The sequence below is a fragment of the Gymnoscopelus microlampas genome, assembly GCF_963454915.1.
Source record: "Gymnoscopelus microlampas genome assembly, chromosome: 18".
Classification (NCBI taxonomy): Eukaryota; Metazoa; Chordata; class Actinopteri; order Myctophiformes; family Myctophidae; genus Gymnoscopelus; species Gymnoscopelus microlampas.
In genome coordinates, this window is record NC_139955.1 from 49,426,811 (window position 1) to 49,446,709 (window position 19,899).

Below are 19,899 nucleotides of genomic sequence, written 5' to 3' on the forward strand. Positions count from 1 at the left end.
TAACGTTCCAGGAAGAGAAAGGCTGTAGTTTCTATTAGCTTAGAATCCATATCAATGATGTCATCAATGATGTCATCAATAGACACCGAAGTCTGACGTAATTTCCTCATCCTACCTGGGTCACGTTTTTTTCCCCCCATTCTGAATTCCCATAGACGTGTTTAATATCGTGTCAAATAAGAACTGTGTTCCAAAAATAAACAAATGATCGAGGAGGTTTGACTCTTATGGATATGAAGCATCAACTGACGGGGAGAAAACATTAAAGTTACTTCAGCCAAAATTTGTTACATTTTCGTCAGAAACAGACTGTATCAAATATAAGTGACTGACTATCATAAACAATACAGAGCCTCCCTGACAATATCACAGAGACAGTTTGTTTATTTTTGGAGCACAATTCATATATGAGACGATTCTAAGATGACACAATGTTATTCTCTATAGAGAAATGACTTTACGAACCAGGGGATGAACGAGTGACGTCAGGACTTCTGTACTCTATGATGACAAGCTAGACTTGTCTTCCCCCCCCTCCCCTCCCCCCACTGTTTCTCTGTAAATATACTTTTATTGCTACTATACTATACTTTTTATTGATGATTATTTGTATAGTATAGTACGTCTTTATAAGTGTTGATGAATTGAATACAGTATATAGGACCACAAAATGATCCTTTTAGCATTATGGTATAACTACCTCTGTGCTGTTTGACAACTGTTAATAATAAAGTATTCAATCCATCCATCATCCATCCATCCATCCATCCATCCATCCATCCATCATCCATCATGGTACATAGATGTATTCACAGACACAGTCAGAAGTGTTTCTCTGTCAACAGAACGACACATTGATTCATTTAATGGATTGTTCCATCAATAGATAATGATATTGATTGATTGGTCAGCTGTCTGTCCTTGCCAAGGTGTTTGTGGGACACGAGGACTGAAACATTATGAATCTAATCACTAAACGACCTCAATTATTGGCTGAACTAACAAGCCACCGGTCAAAGCCACGGTCTGGAGGCCTACAGAGGTCTAGAGCAGGGGTCTTCAACAGAGTTACTACAGGGGGTCCGCCAAATCTTTGTGTGAAGACCCCTGCTCTAGAGGAAAAGCTATCTGACTACAAGCACTAAAAATGTCTGTCTGTCTGTCTGTCTCCACAATTGACATATAGCAGAGGCATGAAACACACACACACACACGCACACGCACACACACACACACACACACACACACACACACACACACACACACACACACACACACACACAAGTTCTGTAACAATGGTGGTTTCACACTCATATAAACACACTGCAACAACAACCAACCCATGACCAAAAACACAATCCCCCTGTGTCCACTGTGTGTGGCTGACATCTCACAGTGGATGTCTCCTAACATCATCTCACAGTGGATGTCTCCTAACATCATCTCACAGTGGATGTCTCCTAACATCATCTCACAGTGGATGTCTTCTGACATGACATCTCACAGTAGATGGATGTCTTCTCACCATCTCAAGCTGAACCCAGACAAGACCGAGCTTCTCTTCTTCCCAGGTAAGTCCTGCCCCATGTAGGATCTAACTATGTCCATAAACTATCTGGGGACTTCTGTTCCAAGTCCTGGACAGTCAGCTCTCATTAAAGACACACATCACAGCGGTCACTAGATCCTGTAGGTTTACACTCTATAACATCAGACCCTTCCTCACCCAGGAGTCAGCCCAGTTCCTTATCCAAACATCAGTCATATCACAGCTTGACTACTGTAACTCTCTCCTTACTGGCCTCTCTGCGTGTACACTTAAGCCAAATGATCCAGAATGCAGCAGCCCGCTTAATGTCCACATGGCTTCTCCTCTCCCTCCATTGGCTCCCAGTTACTGGCCTCACAGAGTATAAAACACTGATGTTGGCCTACAAGACAACTAAACACATGACCCCCCCCCCCCCTTATCTTCAAAGCCTGATCCAACCCTGTGGCAGCGGTGGCCTAGTGGTTAGAGGGGCGGCCTTGTTACCGGAAGGTCCCTAGTTCGATTCCCCAATTCATCACATCGATCATGAATCACCGCTGAATAGCCCTTGAGCAAGGCTTCCATGCAGGGTCCGGCTGGAAACAAGTTTCGTACTTAGTCCGACACCCTGGGTAAACAACAAACTTTGCTTTTTGCTTTGCTTCCCTACAACCCCTCCCGCTCACTCAGATCAGCTAACACAGGGAAGCTGTCAGAACCTTCCCTAAAACACTCTGGACAACGCTCCACACGTCCTAGACTCTTCTGCCTTCTGGCTCCCAAACTCCCCATTGCAGTTAGAACTGCAGATTCACTCCCATTCAACCTGAATAGTCACCTCTTCAATATTCCACCTTAACCCGTAGCACTTGATCTAGCCTTGATGTCCATGCAGTCTTATGCAAAGGTTAAAATGTAATCTAGATAGCATGTTATTTAGACAGATGCCAGGTTTATTTGTTGACCTGGCATCCTAGTTTCTATAGTTTCAAATGTACTGATTATTATTTTGATACTATATTATGTAGACTGATGCCAGGTTCATTGTTTACCTGTGATCCTAGTTTACTGAGACACTAAACTGTCTCTGTATTCTATGATCCTATAGTTTACTGAGACACTACACTGTCTCTGTATTCTATGATCCTATAGTTTACTGAGACACTACACTCTCTCTGTATTCTATGATCCTATAGTTTACTGAGACACTACACTGTCTCTCTGTATTCTATTTGTTTAGCTTGTTTATTGTAAGTCACTCTGGATAAAGAGTGTCTGATAACTGATACATTGTAAATTGTATAAATATCACTATTACTATAACCTACATAAGTCTATGCTGAATGAGGTAGGTCTATATATATTATGGTATGTTTTCTTTGCATCAAACATATTTGATCATAAGGTTCATATTTGATGACGTCATCAGAACAGTGAAGCATCAGTTTCCGGTCTACTTATGTTGCGCCCTGTCGTCATCTCTCACGCAAAGCGCGTGCGTCGCATGCAACCAGAGGACACACACGCACACGCACACACACACACACACACACACACACACACACACACAGGACACGCGGTGTAAAGCAAAGAAAAGCCGACGACGCCCATTCATAATAAACTATGATTTACACACACATGTGTTCATTCATATGACTCTATAGGATTAACATATTGTACACACACATGTTCATGTATCAGTGTGTTGGAGAAAGACACAAGAATAGGAATATTAGCGCGCGCGCACATATTCCACACACACACACACACACACACACACACACACACACACACACACACACACACACACACACACACACACACACACACACACATATATAATATAAATGCCTATAAATGTATAAAACAGAGGAAAAGGGTTATATATAGATGTATAAATGAGCATAAGGCTGGGATAGAGGGGGATGTAGTGACTCTGTGTCCTAGATCAATGTGTGGGGGTCGGGTGTGTGTGTGTGTGTGTGTGTGTGTGTGTGTGTGTGTGTGTGTGTGTGTGTGTGTGTTTATGCAAATGAGCCATCCATGCACAACCTCTCTCTCTATCTTCCAGTCCACCGCACAGAGAAACATCTGATCATAAACATGATTAAAACGTGTTTAAACATTAATATACATCATATAGTAGTAACACACAGCAGCCATCATCCTCCTCCTCATCCGCACATCAGGGTTCAAACAAAGACAAACATTGTGCTGTAAATATAGTGTTATATATATATTATATATTTAAACACTAAACATGTTATAGTTCATCCTCTGTGCTGTAATCCTAACGGTCCATTGTGTTGTAACGGCTCTGATCAGACCGTTATGTTTAAACCGTATTTCCTCTAAACAACGTTATGAATCAACGCAAGGTGCCTCAGCACGCAGACAGACAGACAGGCAGAGAGACAGACAGACAGACGGACGGACAGACAGACACACGCAGACATTAAAACATCACATATTAATAAACGCACTGACCAGTGGTGTGGTTCTGTTCTGTAAGAGGGTCTGATGGATGGATGGATGATCCGTTAGCCTGAGAATCAGATGAAGCGACCCGATCCCTCCTTATCTGGGATGCTCCGTGTGTGTGTGTGTGTGTGTGTGTGTGTGTGTGTGTGTGTGTGTGTGTGTTTTTGTGTGTTGGGGGGGGGGGGCATCAGACTGGATACTTTAATCCTCTAGACCCTCAGTACAGAAATATAACCCTGTCTGTCTGTCTGTCTGTCTGTCTGTCTGTCTGTCTGTCTGTCTGTCTTTTTCTCTCCCATAAGGTTTGAATAAATGAGCAGAAATAAAGTCCACAAATATCATTATACTTTATAAATCATTATATCTATTATATTATTCATAGTTCATTCCATGCAGCTTCATGTGATTGTAGGGAGTTTTATATGGAACGGTATATGGCGTTATTATCATTAATAATAATAATAATAATTGAGTTATTAATATCAATATTATTATTATGATTACATCTCTTATATTGTGACATTGTTATTCGTTACAAGAATGTCTTCTTCTTGCAGTTGAAGACTTTAATCACATGTAAACATTGTTACAATTCATTCAATAAATCTTCATTTAAACATTGTATAGACATTAACACTATAAATCACTAAAATGATATTTCCGCTACGACATTAACCCATGCGTCACCAGGAGGAAAGCATAAGGGGCGGGGGGGGATTGGTTTCCGGTGGTGGGTTCCGGTTGGTGCCGCATTGTTTTTGTTCCCCCAAATAATGTGAAACAATACGTTTAGTTATTAATAAATATAATTAATATTCATTATTTCTACTTCTATGGTTTAGTTGCGCTACGAGTTACAACGAAAGATGGACATACCAAACGAGTATTAGTATATACATACATATATTACTATAGTATATATTATACATATTACTATATTTAGTTAGAATAAAAGATGGACATACGAAACTGGTTATTATACCAAAAGAAACGAAACGGTTATACCAAACTAAACACAGTCTAAACGAAGGGAATCATTTTGGAGGTGCACTGGCACTCTGGTTTCCGCCATGGTTTCCGGTCAGAGGTTGTATCCGGTCTACACCGGATCAGAAAACAGAACAGGAGTTGACCCCAGCCAGGCTACTGCTTCGACATTATGAAATTTGTCCATGTGGAGCCGCTGTAGCCTTCAACCACTGTTGCCAGGTCTGCTTATTATAAGCGACTTTAGGCTTGTTTTTCTGTGAAGTTGCTTGTAAATATTGTTAGTTTGCAGGGTTGTTTGTCTTCTTTCTTAAGAGTTGTTTATTTGGTCTTGTTTATAAAGTGTAGTTGCTTATTTGGTCTTGTTTCCTAATGTTATTTAAACCAGTGGTTCTCAAACATTTTCATGTCATGAACCCCCACATTAATATGTATGTGTCTGCAGACCCCCATCTGAAAATATTTGGTGCCACGGACCCCCAGCACCACATTTGTGTCGTTAAAACGTTTAAAAAAAATATTCCAAATTTTATTTCAATATTTTTTTTAATGGCAAATGATTTAAAGTGCTTCTTATGGTCTTGTTTTTCGTAGCCCTAGTTGCTTATTCCTCCCACACAATCTGGCAACCCTGCCTTCAACGTCATTTCCGGGTCATATAATTCGTTCTTGCTACATGCTTTACAGATCTGCGTCTAAACCAGATTAAACTACATTTAAACCCGATTTAAATCACATTAAAGTCCATTTCTCTCTCCATCAGATCCATCATGTTCAAACTGGAGGGTCTGGGTCCTAAGATGGATCCCGAGGAGATGAAGAGGAAGATGAGAGAAGATGTTGTTTCTTCTCTTAGAAACTTCTTTATTTACGTGGCTTTCCTGCGAGCAGGTAATATAATATAATATATAATATATCATATAAATACATATAAAACATAGACATATAGATCATTCATGTTTATGTGATCAATGTCATTCATTCATTCATTCACTGGGATCCTTTGGCTCTGGCTGCTTTGTACATCCGGTCTGCAGAGGACCGGATACGGAAACGTTCGTGTGATGTGTGTGTATACTACCGGATACAGTTTTGGAGGAGGCGGGCTCTAGACCGGATGTGACTGGGGCAGGTTTATTATGTTACCATGTCAACCAAAGTGATCTGATTAAAAACCCATTGCCCGGACTGGAGTCCCCCAAGGCTTTATAATCATACTAGGACCCCCTCCTTTTCCCCCTAGGTTCTATACACCTTGCTGAAAATAGCTGATGTAACGGTTAATCTGTGTTGTGTTGTGGATTAATGTTCCAGACCACTTCTCTCTTTGTTGACCGTTTATTCTGGTAAGAATAGACAAGTCTCTGGTCAGACACTTCTTTTGGTGTAACACACCCAAGCCTCAGCACTTCTACAACAGAATTATCAGCAGTTTGTTGTAAACAATACACTGTTAGATATGTCAACATGACTAACTGAATACATGTACAAAGCATCAGTACTTCATGTATGTACATTTAGCATGTTTAGAACAGACAGTATTCATCACACAGTAAACATACAGATTCTAGTGCTGAGGAACACATCTTACCTCATTTAGACTGCTGGCACCGCTTTAACATGGACACCTGTGTTAATCAATGAGGTGACGCCCACTAACCAATAAGAAATGCCCTTACTGAAGGAGCAAGTGGATCCCACTAAACTCTGTTAGACTGGACTGAAAACCTCCTTTAGGGAGCACATAGGTATGGGGAACACGATTGACACAGGTGTGTTGTGATTGGTGTGGGGTAATTAATCACACCTGTACATTGTGTAGCTCATACAGTAAGTACAGTATGTGTTTCCTAAAGGAAGTTCACATTATGTTCAGTCATTATGTTCAGTCCAGCAGTCATTTCTGGCCCCGACGTGGACAGAGAACGCTGTCCGTGTGCAGCTCGTGGAAAAGTGTAGATATTTCACTAAACACACATTTTCTGGCAGAACTTACAAATGGACATGAAACTAGAGGATAATATCTGACTCCAAGTCTTAGGAATTCATTATTGGGTGAGTAGTAGTGAGTACAACACACAGTACCACAACGTTTAATGCAGAGAAGATCAGTCTGCTTCCCAGGAGGGCATAGGAGGGATCTATGGCTGTTTATCTGGAATACACAACTACATACATGTAATATCACATAGGGCTAGGGTAATATTCTAGGGCTAAAAGATTGTTTTGTTTTAACCAGAATAACATAACCTTTAATTCTGATTCAGAAAGTGTTCTACATGTTGTGATGCAATCTAACTGTCTGTCTGTCTGTCTGTCTGTCCAGTTCCTTACGTCTTAAAGAAGTTGGACAGCATCTGACCAGACCAGCGTCTCAACGCAGCCTGGAGAATGAGCCACGAGCATCTGACCATCTCAACCCAACCAGAACCCACCCAGAAGCATCTGACCATGGACCACAACCACTGCAACCACCATGAACCAACACAACCACCACAACCCACCCAGAACTATGTTCACATGGACTAGAACACAACACAACAGAACACAACAGACACAACCAGACTCCACTAAACCAACATGTTGTCATACGGTTCTTGAAGATGCTTTTTTTCTGTTTGTAATACAAATCATATTTAATTGTTCATCAGAGCATGCATGTTGAGCATGCCTGCTGTGTTAATAAAGTTAACATGTTCAGTGTATGGACTTATTTATTTAAAAAGCCACTGGTACAACCTTTACCCTGAAGTTTAGACCTGTGTGTAGAATGCATGCTGTTGTCTCAGAATATCTACTGGTACAAAATAAAACTGTTAAGTAAATCACAAACATAATGCAGCAGCACAGAGGATGTGGAGTCAGATTAGAACCTGCAGGAGATGTGTTGAACGTACAGTAAGTAAGAAGTGTTTGTAAAGATCTGTACACTTGTAAAGATCCTGTCTCTCAGTGACCGTCACTAAGTACTAAACAGGTTTAAAATACACAAAAACAATAATAAAATCATGTAGTCAACAGAACAGACTAATATGAGATTAAACATCACAATACAGGACATGTCAACACATAGAGCTGGAATCTTAGCATGTCTCTGGTAGGAGACTCCAGAGACATGCTAACTGGCTCAGGAATGCGTCAAAAACTAGAGAATCTCCATGAACTCAAGGCTTCATGGGTTGTGTAATTGATAGAGAATATGTCCCTTTTTGGGCAAACTATTCCTTTAAACTGGTATCCTATAGTTTACTGAGACACTACACTGTCTCTCTACATGTGTTTACTGTAAGTCTATCTGGATAAAGAGAGTCTGATAAATGATTACATTGTGAATCACAATACAGCTATTGATATGATTACAGCTGTGTAAACAGGTGAGCGTTTAACATTCTGTTAAAGATGCCAACACAGGACTCAGCTCTATTATTCCATAGTCTAGATCAGTGGTTCTCAACATCTTTAGTTTTAAGGACCCCCAGTTAGCCCCAGCATTAGGCCATGGACCCCCATAACTCTGAGTGTGTACAAATGGAACCAAATGGACCTGTAAGGGTCCATTTGGTTCCATTTGTACACTCAGAGTTACAGACCTGTAAGGGTCCATTTGGTTCCATTTGTACACTCAGAGTTACAGACCTGTAAGGGTCCATTTGGTTCCATTTGTACACTCTCAGAGTTACAGACCTGTAAGGGTCCATTTGGTTCTTAACTATCAATCAGTCATTTAGCTGGGGACCCCCTGGAACCCCCTCAAGGACCCCAGTTTGAGAACCAGTAGTCTAGATGTGAAACACAAAGGCTTCATCACTTTTAGTATTTAATCTCATGTGAGCAACAATATATCAATACATGTTAACTTTTATAAATAGTATCTTTTCCAAGTGACAGGCAGTTTTATAATATATGAAGGTGAAGTGTCTGATTTGAATGAAAATATGACTTTATAAATAGTATTTTGTAGAAAGTGCTTGTTGTGCCTCTGCATTTACCTTGAGCTATGACGTGAAGTCACCACTTGGGGACGCTGTTGTCATATCTATTATGGGAGATGTCGACATTCAAGAGGCTTCAGCTTTGTGATCAAATGTGAACATTCTACATTAAATATATTATATTATATTAGTTATAACTCTATGGGACATTCTGCATTAAATATTATATCATATGATATGTTATAACTCTATGGGACATTCTGCATTAAATATTACATTATGTTATATGATATGATGCGTTATAACTCTATGGGACATTCCATATTAAATATTATATTATATGATATGATGCGTTATAACTCTATGGGACATTCCATATTAAATATATTATATTATATTAGTTATAACTCTATGGGACATTCCATATTAAATATATTATATTATATTAGTTATAACTCTATGGGACATTCCATATTAAATATATTATATTATATTAGTTATAACTCTATGGGACATTCCATATTAAATATATTATATTATATTATATCATATTAGTTATATTCCACAGTACAGCCTTGCTGTGAATTTAATAAATGAATTGATGGCGGTCGGTGCGCCTTTAAGAGTCACGCAGGCGCACTTCATACTTCCTGGTTGTAGTCCTTCAAGCAGGCAGTTAGCCAACATTCAGTGTGTTTGTGTAGTTTGTGTAGTTTGTGTGTATATTCATATTAATATCTCATATGCAGTCTGTTCATAAAGTGATGAAGGTGTTCCTGACCAGACGGATCCCTCCAGAGGGCATGAAGGTCCTGACCCAGAGTGGACTGTAAGATCTAAATATTATTACTCTATAGGTCATGATGACGCTCGTCTGTCACAAGCGTCATGGCGCAACTTGTTCCTGGTTTTAGAATGTCTTCATTTACAGCCCGTACATCTACATAAACGTTCACATTTATAATATAAAGTGTTGACCTCACGGCCATGGATGTTACAAGTTGAAACGCCAGGGTCTAAGTACCCGTGTCTTCTGTATTGTTCAATAAAAAGCATTTTAATCCGATCGGTGGCCATTTTCTCCGAACTTTCTCCGTACGCTTTAAACTACGTGACCCTATTGGTTCGGAGGTGTATTGCACATTATAACTTTATGAGAAAATGGCCGCCGATCGGATTAAAATGCTTTTTATTTAACAATACGGAAGATACGGGTACTTAGACCCTGGCGTTTCAACTTGTAACATCCATGGCCGTGGGATCAGTACTTTATATTTGAAATACGAACGTTTATGTAGATGTACGGGCTGTAAATGGAGAAATCTTCTAAACTAGGAACAAGTTGCGCCATGACTGTCATGATATGACATGATTCAGTGCTAATGAAGGTCCTGACTCAGACTGGACTGTAAGCTCTAAATATTATTACTTTACTATTACTTATGATCGTAAATATTATTGAACTATGATGAACTAACGCTGCCTAATATGCTTCATTTATGTTCTTTATAACAGGGTAAAGGTCTCTATATAATATAACTGTGTTCTTTATAACAGGGTAAAGGTCTCTATATAATATAACTGTGTTCTTTATAACAGGGTAAAGGTCTCTATATAATATAACTGTGTTCTTTATAACAGGGTAAAGGTCTCTATATAATATAACTGTATGTTATAACAGGGTTAAAGTGTGTCAGTGGGATTCAGATGAACCAGTGTCTCGCTCAGAGCTGCTGAAAGGAGTAGAAGGAGCTGATGGTCTGCTGTGTTTACTGTCTGACAAGATAGATGCTGAGGTTCTGGATGCTGCAGGTAATACACCCCACAACCTACAACCTACTGCCCTGATCACTGGTAATACACCCCACAACCTACTGCCCTGCTCAATGGTGATACACCCCACAACCTACTGCCCTGCTCAATGGTGATACACCCCACAACCTACTGCCCTGCTCAATGGTGATACACCCCACAACCTACTGCCCTGCTCAATGGTGATACACCCCACAACCTACTGCCCTGCTCAATGGTGATACACCCCACAACCTACTGCCCTGCTCAATGGCACTATGACCTACTGCCCTGCTCAATGGTGATACACCCCACAACCTACTGCCCTGCTCAATGGTGATACACCCCACAACCTACAACCTACTATGTCTGACTTACTACTGCCCTGCTCAATGGCAATACAACCTACAACCTACTGCCCTGCTCACTGGTAATACACCCCACAACCTACTGCCCTGCTCAATGGTATTACAACCTACAACCTACTGCCCTGCTCAATGGTAATACACCCCCACAACCTACAACCTACTGCCCTGCTCAATGGTACTATGACCTCAGTGGTTTTTAAACCTGAGTCGTACTGGACCTCACAGTGGTTTATAAAGTATAGTGAATGAGCAGAACTTTCACTTTCTTGTCTCTTAGACTGGTTATAGGTTGTAGGTCCATCCATGTGAAGCTCCAACACAATGAAAACATGATAAAACAACAACGTAAAACACTCAAACAATAAAGACAAGAATATCAAAGTACAAAGTACAGAGGGTTATTGCACTCTTTACTCTTATTTAACAGTCTGATAGATGGAAGTAAATCAGTGTAAAGGTGGAGCTGATAAATAGACAGTAAACTATGGCAGAGTGTCTGATAAATAGACAGTAAACTATGGCAGAGTGTTTGATAAATAGACAGTAAACTATGGCAGAGTGTTTTGCTCTAAAGCAGCTGTGAATGTTTCAGGTTCTAATCTGAAGCTGATAAATGAGCAGGTGTTTTGTTTGATGTTTCAGGTTCTAACCTGAAGGTGATCAGCACCCTGTCAGTGGGCTTTGACCACCTGAACCTGGAGGAGATTAAGAAACGGTAAGGATTCATATTTCATACATCTGATCAGCTGGGTTATGATGACATTACTCATGTCATTGTTATTTCTTTCTGACAGCCAGTGTCATGTTGGCTATTTGTTTATTTGTTTATGGTTTCCAGGGGGATTCGTGTGGGCTACACCCCTGACGTTCTGACTGACGCTACAGCTGAGCTGACGGTGGCGTTGCTACTGGCGACGGCACGGAGGTTACCAGAGGGCATCGAGGAGGTCAAGAAGTCAGTTTACCTGTACATCTGTCTGTACATCTGTCTGTACACCCGTCTACTGTCACATGTACATCTGTCTGTACATCTGTCTGTCTACTGTCACATGTACATCTGTCAGTACATCTGTCTACTGACAGATGTACAGGTCACGATTACTAATTTAAGTTGATGTTTAATTGTCACAAATAATTGCGATTAATGATTTAATTCTGGTATTGAACATATGAATAGAAATTTCATTTCCGTTTGCCTTTTAACCCTTGTGTTGTCCTCAGGTTTAAAATAACCCACAGCATGTTCCACAGCACAAAACAAAACCCTTAAATTATCCTTTCCTAGAGTGACCCAAACATTAGAGAAAGTTAAACATTCATATTACCATGAAGACTGCAAAGATGGTCATTTTTGACCCAGCAGTCAGTTACACACTACATCCCACTGAGACTACACTTTGTAATCACAGAATGCACAGAGCAGATATAACAAATAACCTAAAAATACAACATCATTTTATACTACAAATAGCTATTGAAAACTGTCTGTTTAGTCGTGGTTATAGAGCTGACCGCATATTAAACAGGATGACACCAAGATGCAAGTTTACTGATTTATTTCTCCATTTCCATGGTTTCTGACAACATAGCAAACAAATAACAAGCAGTTAAACGGTGCAACCAAAGTTAGATATTGTAAAGTAAATCAAATATGTAGAATACAACAGACAAAGTAAACACAGATAAACAAAAGCTTACATGGTCATGAAGACATGGCTGCTTGGTCAGGAGGAGAAGGACTGGATACTGTTGACTGAGTGAGGGCTTTTATAGGAACACACCTGTCTGTCATTGGCTAATGACTCTAGAGGTGATGACAGACAGCTGTCTGATGTCCAGAGGCTGCCAATGAGACATGATAACAATGAACAACATAGCAGAATGTGACGCGTTGTAAGCTTGTAGATCTACTATTTCTACAACTATTTATATTTGAAAATTGCGATTAGACAATTACGTCTGTAAGATCAAATCAAACTATATTTATAAAGCATATTTACGGTCAACCAAAGTGCTGTACTCTGTCAGATTAAAACAAACAGAAAACCAGAGAGATTAAACAGGCAAAACTAATCTAACACAATTATACACAGAAATAATAAAATGAATAAAGACAGTATTATACAATTAACCCATTCAATCCAGGAACGCATCTGTGTCATTTTAGATTTCTTTGGCTATTCAAAAGTAGCAGATATACAAGCTCATAGATATACAAGCTCATAGATATACAAGCTCATAGATATACAAGCTCATAGATATACAAGCTCATAGATCGCAAGCTTGTAGATCTGATGTTTAAAAAAAAAAAGTTGTGCAAATCTTTTATATTGTTTTAAGCGAACATTTGTAACTCAAACCTTTGCTTCTGGGGGGGGGGGGGGGTCCCTGGAACAAAACATTTTGAGAAGGAAGTCCGCGGCCAAATACATATCTAAAAATGTTTCTATATCAGTGGTGCTCCAACGTTTCCATGTCAAGGACCCCCAAAATGATATGTATACAAAATACATTTCCCCAAAAATAGCAGATCTACAAGCTCTGAGCTTGTAGATCTGCTATTTTTGAACAGCCAAAGTATAACGTATGGTAACATATGATAAAGTTTTAAGTAAAGATGTGAAGACCGCTACAGAGCGAGCAGACCTAATATGTACAGTAAGGACATAACCTAATATGTACAGTAGAGACATAACCTAATATGTACAGTAGAGACATAACCTAATATGTACAGTAAGGACAACGTGTTCCAGAGTCTGAAGACCGGACGCTGCAAAGGCTCATCACCTCTGGACAACCAGGAGTGACTGGTCAGCTCATGTCTCTTACTGTCTTCTGGTTGTTTGTTTATCTTCTATCTCTCAGTGGAGGCTGGTCGTCATGGAAACCTCTGTGGTTGTGTGGTTATGGTCTGTCTGGAAGCACCGTGGGAGTGATAGGACTGGGACGCATCGGTAGGAATTATTATTACGATTATTGTTAGGATTATTTACACAATATAGAGCTATTTAACACTGTTACTGAACAAACACTCTATAGTAATGATTACTATCACAATATAGAGCTTTAACATGTTGCTGGTATATTTTTCTGGTATATTTCTCTCAGGTATACATGTACAGTATATTTATATAATTCTGGTATATTTCAGGGATGGCCATTGCCAGAAGGCTGAAGCCCTTTGGAGTGAAGAGACTGTTGTACTCAGGGAGAACAGCCAAGCCTTATGCCTCTGAGCTGGATGGAGAGTTTGGTAAGTAGACTCAGGGAGAACAGTAAGACCACTAGTATTTCCCTCTACACCAAATATCTTTTGTGAAAATAGCTGATCTACAAGCAACGTAGATCAGCTATTTTCATCAAATGTTCACCCCCAGAATAGGAACACTACAGGCTGCTTTTGTGGAGCCACTGGCTCCCAGGTACTGGCCTCACAGAGTATAAAACACTGACATTGGCCTACAAGACAACTAAACACATGACACCTCCATACTGTACCTTCAAAGCCTGATCCAACCCTACAACCCCTCCTGATCACTCAGATCATCTAACACAGGGAAGCTGTCAGAACCTTCTCTAAAACACTCTGGACAACAAGAGATTTAAACGTCAATAAACACTGTGTGAGCACTATGGACGTGATATCCACACAACACTCCTCTGCTCTAAAAGCACTTTATGTGAACACAACCCTTAAGAGATGTGTGTAGACATGAGTAGTTTGACGTGTGTGTGTGTGTGTGTGTGTGTGTGTGTGTGTGTGTGTGTGTGTGTCAGTGCCTCTGGACTCCCTGCTGAGTGACAGTGACTTTGTGGTGGTGAGCTGCAGCCTGACGCCTCAGACTGAAGGTCTCTGTGACAAGAGCTTCTTCAGCAAGATGAAGAACACTGCAGTCTTCATCAACAGCAGCAGGTACTGTAAACACTGTACACACTGTACACACTGCAGTCTTCATTCAGGTTCATATATAAACCCACTCAGTACTACAGTAGTGTAAACATTAACTCTTTGACTGACAGAAATAAAACATAGTTTGCTAAGCCACTGCCAGAGATTTCCGAGTGTTTTCACTAACATTTATAGAATCATAGAATATTATTCTTCACAAAGATCCACCCGCCGATCGCTTTAAAAGACGTAGGAGGGTCTCATAGACGTAGGAGGGTCTCATAGATGTAGGGGGGTCTTGTAGACGTAGGGGGGTCTCATAGACGTAGGAGGGTCTCAAAGAATCTGAGAAGTCTTTTTTGCTGCTGTGATAATCCATCCATAGTTGTGATCAGGTGAATGTGGGTTGTTGTCTCTAAAAAGCAACAGAAACAGAGAAAACGCAATTTTTACAAATCCATTTACAATGAGTGGCAGTTTTTTTTTTGTGATCACATGATTTGCTGCAAAGAGTTCATGCTGCGGGAACTACACAAAGAATCAAAGTGATAAAAGAGGCTTTACAGTGAAAATGTCATCAGTATAATTATATATATTATATCTCTGCTGTCGGGCAGAAACCTGCTATGTCCAAAATATTAACTTTTCAGGAAATGAAAAAAAAAGAGATATGTTAAGTATTATATAATATACTTATATAATGGCTTATCGGTATATAAGAGATATCTTGAAGGCTGACTCGACCTTAGACAAATACATAAGTCAATGTGTCCAAAGATTGACTTAATGTAGAACAGTTTAAAGCTACAGTAGATTGACACCATTGTAGTTTCTTTACATTTCCATCTCTTCAGTTAACAGAATGTGCTGCAGTCAGTCAGTCAGTCTTTAATATACTTTCATTCATTTTTCTAGACTTCAACAAAGTATTTAGATACAAATGATTGATTAGTTTGTTCATCAGTTAAATGTTCTCAAAAAGCAAATTGATTAGAACTGACGAACAGGAACAACAGGAACCAAAACCTGAAAAAGAGGAGAGATCTTATCACTCAAAAAATAACGGGAGAGAGAGAGAGAGCGTAAAATCACTTTAATCATGTTTACAAAAGGTTTTAAAAGCCAACATGTTTCGACCAGCAACTGGTGTTCATCAAGGCAAGTATGTTGGCTTTTAAAACTTAAAAACCTTTAGTAAACATAATTAAAGTACATTGATTTGACTCACTCTCCTCTGTTATGTTTTGAGAGCTCAGATCTCGCCTCTTTTTCCAAGTGATCAGAACTAACCTTTGACGCAAAAAATTATCGTCAAAACATCGGTCGGTCTAGTGATGATTGACAGGTAGCGATGAGATGATTGACAGGTTGTTTATGTGTTGCCAGGGGAACGGTGGTCAACCAGGAAGACCTGTACCAGGCGTTGACCAGCGGTCAGATCGCTGCCGCCGGATTGGACGTCACGTCACCGGAGCCCCTCCCACCAGCCCACCCACTGCTCACACTGAAGAACTGTGGTGAGAAAAACATACAAACATATCTATATATATTTTTTATCTAATCTGCCAAACAAAAAGTTTCAGAAACTTAACTTCGGTCGATTACTTCACCCCTTTGATAATACCAATTGGTATTGTGTTTTATATCGTTGGAAAGCTTGATTAATAACCTTTACAATGAGGTACAGGTTGTAAGGATCGTGCAATCGTGGAATGAGCAACACAGATATGTTGATGCTTTGAGCAACAACATAAAGTCAACAAAGTTGTAGGATCGTGCTCAGGTGTCAGTCACACACCTGTGACTGACACCTGCCAGCACTCGAAGCTCAAATTAAGAGTGAATACCAACATTAGAATACCATTGTGTATTCCAAACATTTGTGCTTCCCAAAGGAAGTTTAGATTTATTCAGTCCTGCACTCATTCCAGGCCCCTCGCCCGGACAGAATGATGTCCGTGTGCAGCTCGTGGAAAAGTGTAGATATTTGACTAAACACACGTTTTCTGGCAGAACTTTCAAATGGATATGAAACTAGAGGATAATATCTGACTCTAAGTCTTAGGAATTAATTATTGTGTGAGTTACACAGGCAGCACAGAGCACTGTTATGCCGTGGTTCTGTATGAAATGACATGTCTTTGTGCTTGACTGTCTCCTCTTGCAGATCTGCTATTTCTTTCTGTCTCTTGCCGTGATCTTATAGATCTATTTTCTCTGTCTCTTGCAGTGGTCTTATATATCTGTTTTCTCTGTCTCTTGCAGTGGTCTTGCCTCACATCGGCAGTGCCACCTACGACACACGAGGTGTCATGGGCGACCTGGCAGCCAGGAACCTGATGGCGGGCATCGAGGGCACGGCCATGCCCTCTGAACTCACCCTGTAGAGGGCATAGAGGGCACAGCTATGCCCTCTGAACTCACCCTGTAGAGGGCATAGAGGGCACAGCTATGCCCTCTGAACTCACCCTGTAGACAGAGGGTCTAAATGCCTCCTCTGGTGCCAACTGTACAACCTGTAGCTAATTTAGTCTGTAGAATAACATCAATGCAGAAGATGAAAGATACACATACATCCTGTGACAGCAAAGACAAATGACAATAAGTTATACATAGAAGAAAAACACCTGAAGTTCTGCTTGTGGTGAGACAGAACTTTAACATTATGAAGACTTGAGCGTCCAAACACGTCGGTCATCCTCTGATGCCTTGCTCAAATAAATATAACATTTTCTCCTCAGTGCCTCTTTTCCGTACCTTTTCCCTACAGTCGGCTTCACCACAAGCAGAACGTTTTTTTGCCTCTATGTATACAGTACCTATCTGTTTCACTGAAGAACACTGTTCTGAACCCCACTGTGTCTGAACCCAGGCAGAGCAATATGAAGGTAGTTTGTCTTAAATAAGTAACACTCCTTAAACATCAAACTGCACTACTAATATTTAGTCTTACCTTAAAGGAGAATTACAGACTATATGATATTATTATATCCTAGGACCAGTGGTACAGTAGAAACATTTCATTACTCCATCTCTAGTCCACCGCAGCTAAAAACCTGAACCCGGGCCCATGCTCTAGATCGCGTCTTTTTATCGTGATTTTATATATATTGTTTTGTTCATATGTGAAAGGAAAGTCAGATATGAACAAAATAATATATATAAAGTCACGATAAAAATACGCAACCTAGAGCATGGACCATCTGCTCTGTTTTTAGCTGGGATGGAGTTAAGAAATGTTTCTACTGTAATTTCTGTAGTTTCTACCCGTCCTAGGATATATCATATAAAAGGTAAAAAACGTAGTCCAGAATTCTCCTTTAATAGAAATATCAACACTACTAATGTTTAGTCTGAGCTTTATTTTTTTTTATTTTTTTGTTGTTTTAAGTTGAAGTTTAAATCATAGAATTAAATGAGTTTTAAAGGAATGATTTCTGCTCTCATTCTACTCACATGTTGACCTAAAGCATTGGATCACTCCAGATTAATGAACATAACATTATTATTATTAAAAGTTTGAATGTTAGCATTGTGTTCTCTCCAGATTAATATTAAGTTGTAAAACATTTGTCCAGGTTCATCTGGTGTTTGTGAATAAAGCAGAGCATTAAATGTGAAGACTGTTCATTTATGAGTGACTTAGATAATAAATACACAACAGCAATGACATGAATAAATACGTCTGACATTCAACACTTCATGTTGTAATAAATAATAACGTTATTCTCTCAGAGAATATTTTGACTTCATTCGTTTTAACTTGTTTCATGGATCAGTCTTTTATTCTATCTCTCAGACACACTCACTCACACACACACACTCTCTCTCTCACACACACACACACACAGAAAATGAGTAATACTAAGTTAATAATTCCTACAGAAGTAACTGGTCATAATGAACCAGGTTAACAGCACCTAATGTTTGTCCACAACTAGTTTCATAAAGCAGTGTGGGGTCCGGGGACCCCCAGGGGTCCTTGAGGGGGTTCCAGGGGGTCACACAGAACATAAGGAACAGTTCAACCATTCAAGTTTCATTTTATAGTTTGAAAAATATTCATAAATTGCAAAAACAGCAGATCCACAAGATGACCTTGTGGATCTGTTATTTTAGCTACTTTTGAACATTTTGTCTATATTTTCACCTATAATGACATTCCTACAATATGGACGTCATGTTAAAAGTGATTAATGGCACTGTTTGACCTGCTAGAACAGTGGTTCTCAAAGTGGGGTCCGGGGACCCCTGGGGTCCCCAGCAAAATGTGTTAATACAGCATCACAATCATTTTAACCACTTTATCCATTTATAAGTTAAAGGATCTACACCATGAATTTAAAAACTAATAATAATATTTATTATTGTTATATGTCCCTCAAATGTTTTTCAAAAGGTTTGAGCCTAAATCAAGCCTCAGATATACTCATTCCAACTAACTTCTCTCTGGCTTATACAGCACATTGTCCTGTTTGGCACGGGGCGCTATTGAGCCAGTTTGTATGCATGTTATCTCCTGGTTCTGTGTGGAAAAAGTGCAACAAAAAAAAAGAAAAAAATGTTTTGGTTGGAACTGAAAATCAGGAGGTATTGCAGGGTGCAAATCAGTTTGGCCTGTTTTGAGACCAATTTACAGAAAACCCCAGATTTGCTGTGAAAGCCTGAGTGTTCAAACTGGGGTATTTTTGGGGATAGACGAGAGGTAGGGGAGACCAAAAACACACAATAGAAGAAAAAGTTCAAATTCATGGTGTAGTTCCTTTAAGTTGGCTATTCAAAAATAGCAGATCTACAAGCTCACAGCTTGTACATCTGCAATTTTTGAACATTTCTGAAAAGTCTTTAAAAAAATGTAACACACATCTTCTCTTCTGAGGGGTCCCTGGCACAAAATATTTTCAGATGGGGGTCCGCCGC

General features: G+C 39.7%; 3 protein-coding genes across 3 annotated transcripts in view; 2 read left to right on the forward strand and 1 right to left on the reverse strand.

The window, feature by feature from the left end:
* The window catches only part of frmpd1b (FERM and PDZ domain containing 1b), a gene marked incomplete at its 3' end in the record, with an annotated part of 82,274 nt that extends 78,161 nt beyond the window's left edge, over positions 1-4,113 (reverse strand). The window contains exon 1 of the mRNA XM_084041887.1: positions 4,019-4,113. The remainder of the gene's footprint in view (positions 1-4,018) is intronic.
* Positions 4,114-5,654: 1,541 nt separating this feature from the next.
* Positions 5,655-7,702, forward strand: LOC311034257 (mitochondrial import receptor subunit TOM5 homolog). Its single transcript, XM_084042098.1, has 2 exons — positions 5,655-5,890; positions 7,326-7,702. The coding sequence occupies exons 1-2, from the start codon at positions 5,770-5,772 to the stop codon at positions 7,358-7,360; spliced, it is 156 nt and encodes a 51-aa protein (XP_083898224.1). The 5' UTR covers positions 5,655-5,769; the 3' UTR covers positions 7,361-7,702.
* A 1,889-nt stretch (positions 7,703-9,591) lies between these two features.
* Positions 9,592-19,838, forward strand: grhpra (glyoxylate reductase/hydroxypyruvate reductase a). Its single transcript, XM_084042079.1, has 9 exons — positions 9,592-9,760; positions 10,613-10,743; positions 11,733-11,805; positions 11,929-12,045; positions 13,956-14,044; positions 14,242-14,343; positions 14,868-15,003; positions 16,366-16,496; positions 17,245-19,838. Exons 1-9 carry the CDS (start codon positions 9,675-9,677, stop codon positions 17,364-17,366), a joined length of 987 nt encoding a protein of 328 aa, XP_083898205.1. The 5' UTR covers positions 9,592-9,674; the 3' UTR covers positions 17,367-19,838.
* The last annotated feature ends 61 nt before the right edge of the window (positions 19,839-19,899 follow it).

Bases quoted from the DNA above. Each gene is read 5' to 3' on its own strand.
- LOC311034257 (XM_084042098.1), top strand. From the start codon at position 5,770: ATGTTCAAACTGGAGGGTCTGGGTCCTAAGATGGATCCCGAGGAGATG. The intron at 5,891-7,325 runs GTAATATAATAT...CTGTCTGTCCAG, and splicing joins CGTGGCTTTCCTGCGAGCAG to TTCCTTACGTCTTAAAGAAG.
- grhpra (XM_084042079.1), top strand. From the start codon at position 9,675: ATGCAGTCTGTTCATAAAGTGATGAAGGTGTTCCTGACCAGACGGATC. The intron at 11,806-11,928 runs GTAAGGATTCAT...TATGGTTTCCAG, and splicing joins CTGGAGGAGATTAAGAAACG to GGGGATTCGTGTGGGCTACA. The intron at 14,045-14,241 runs GTAGGAATTATT...GGTATATTTCAG, and splicing joins GATAGGACTGGGACGCATCG to GGATGGCCATTGCCAGAAGG.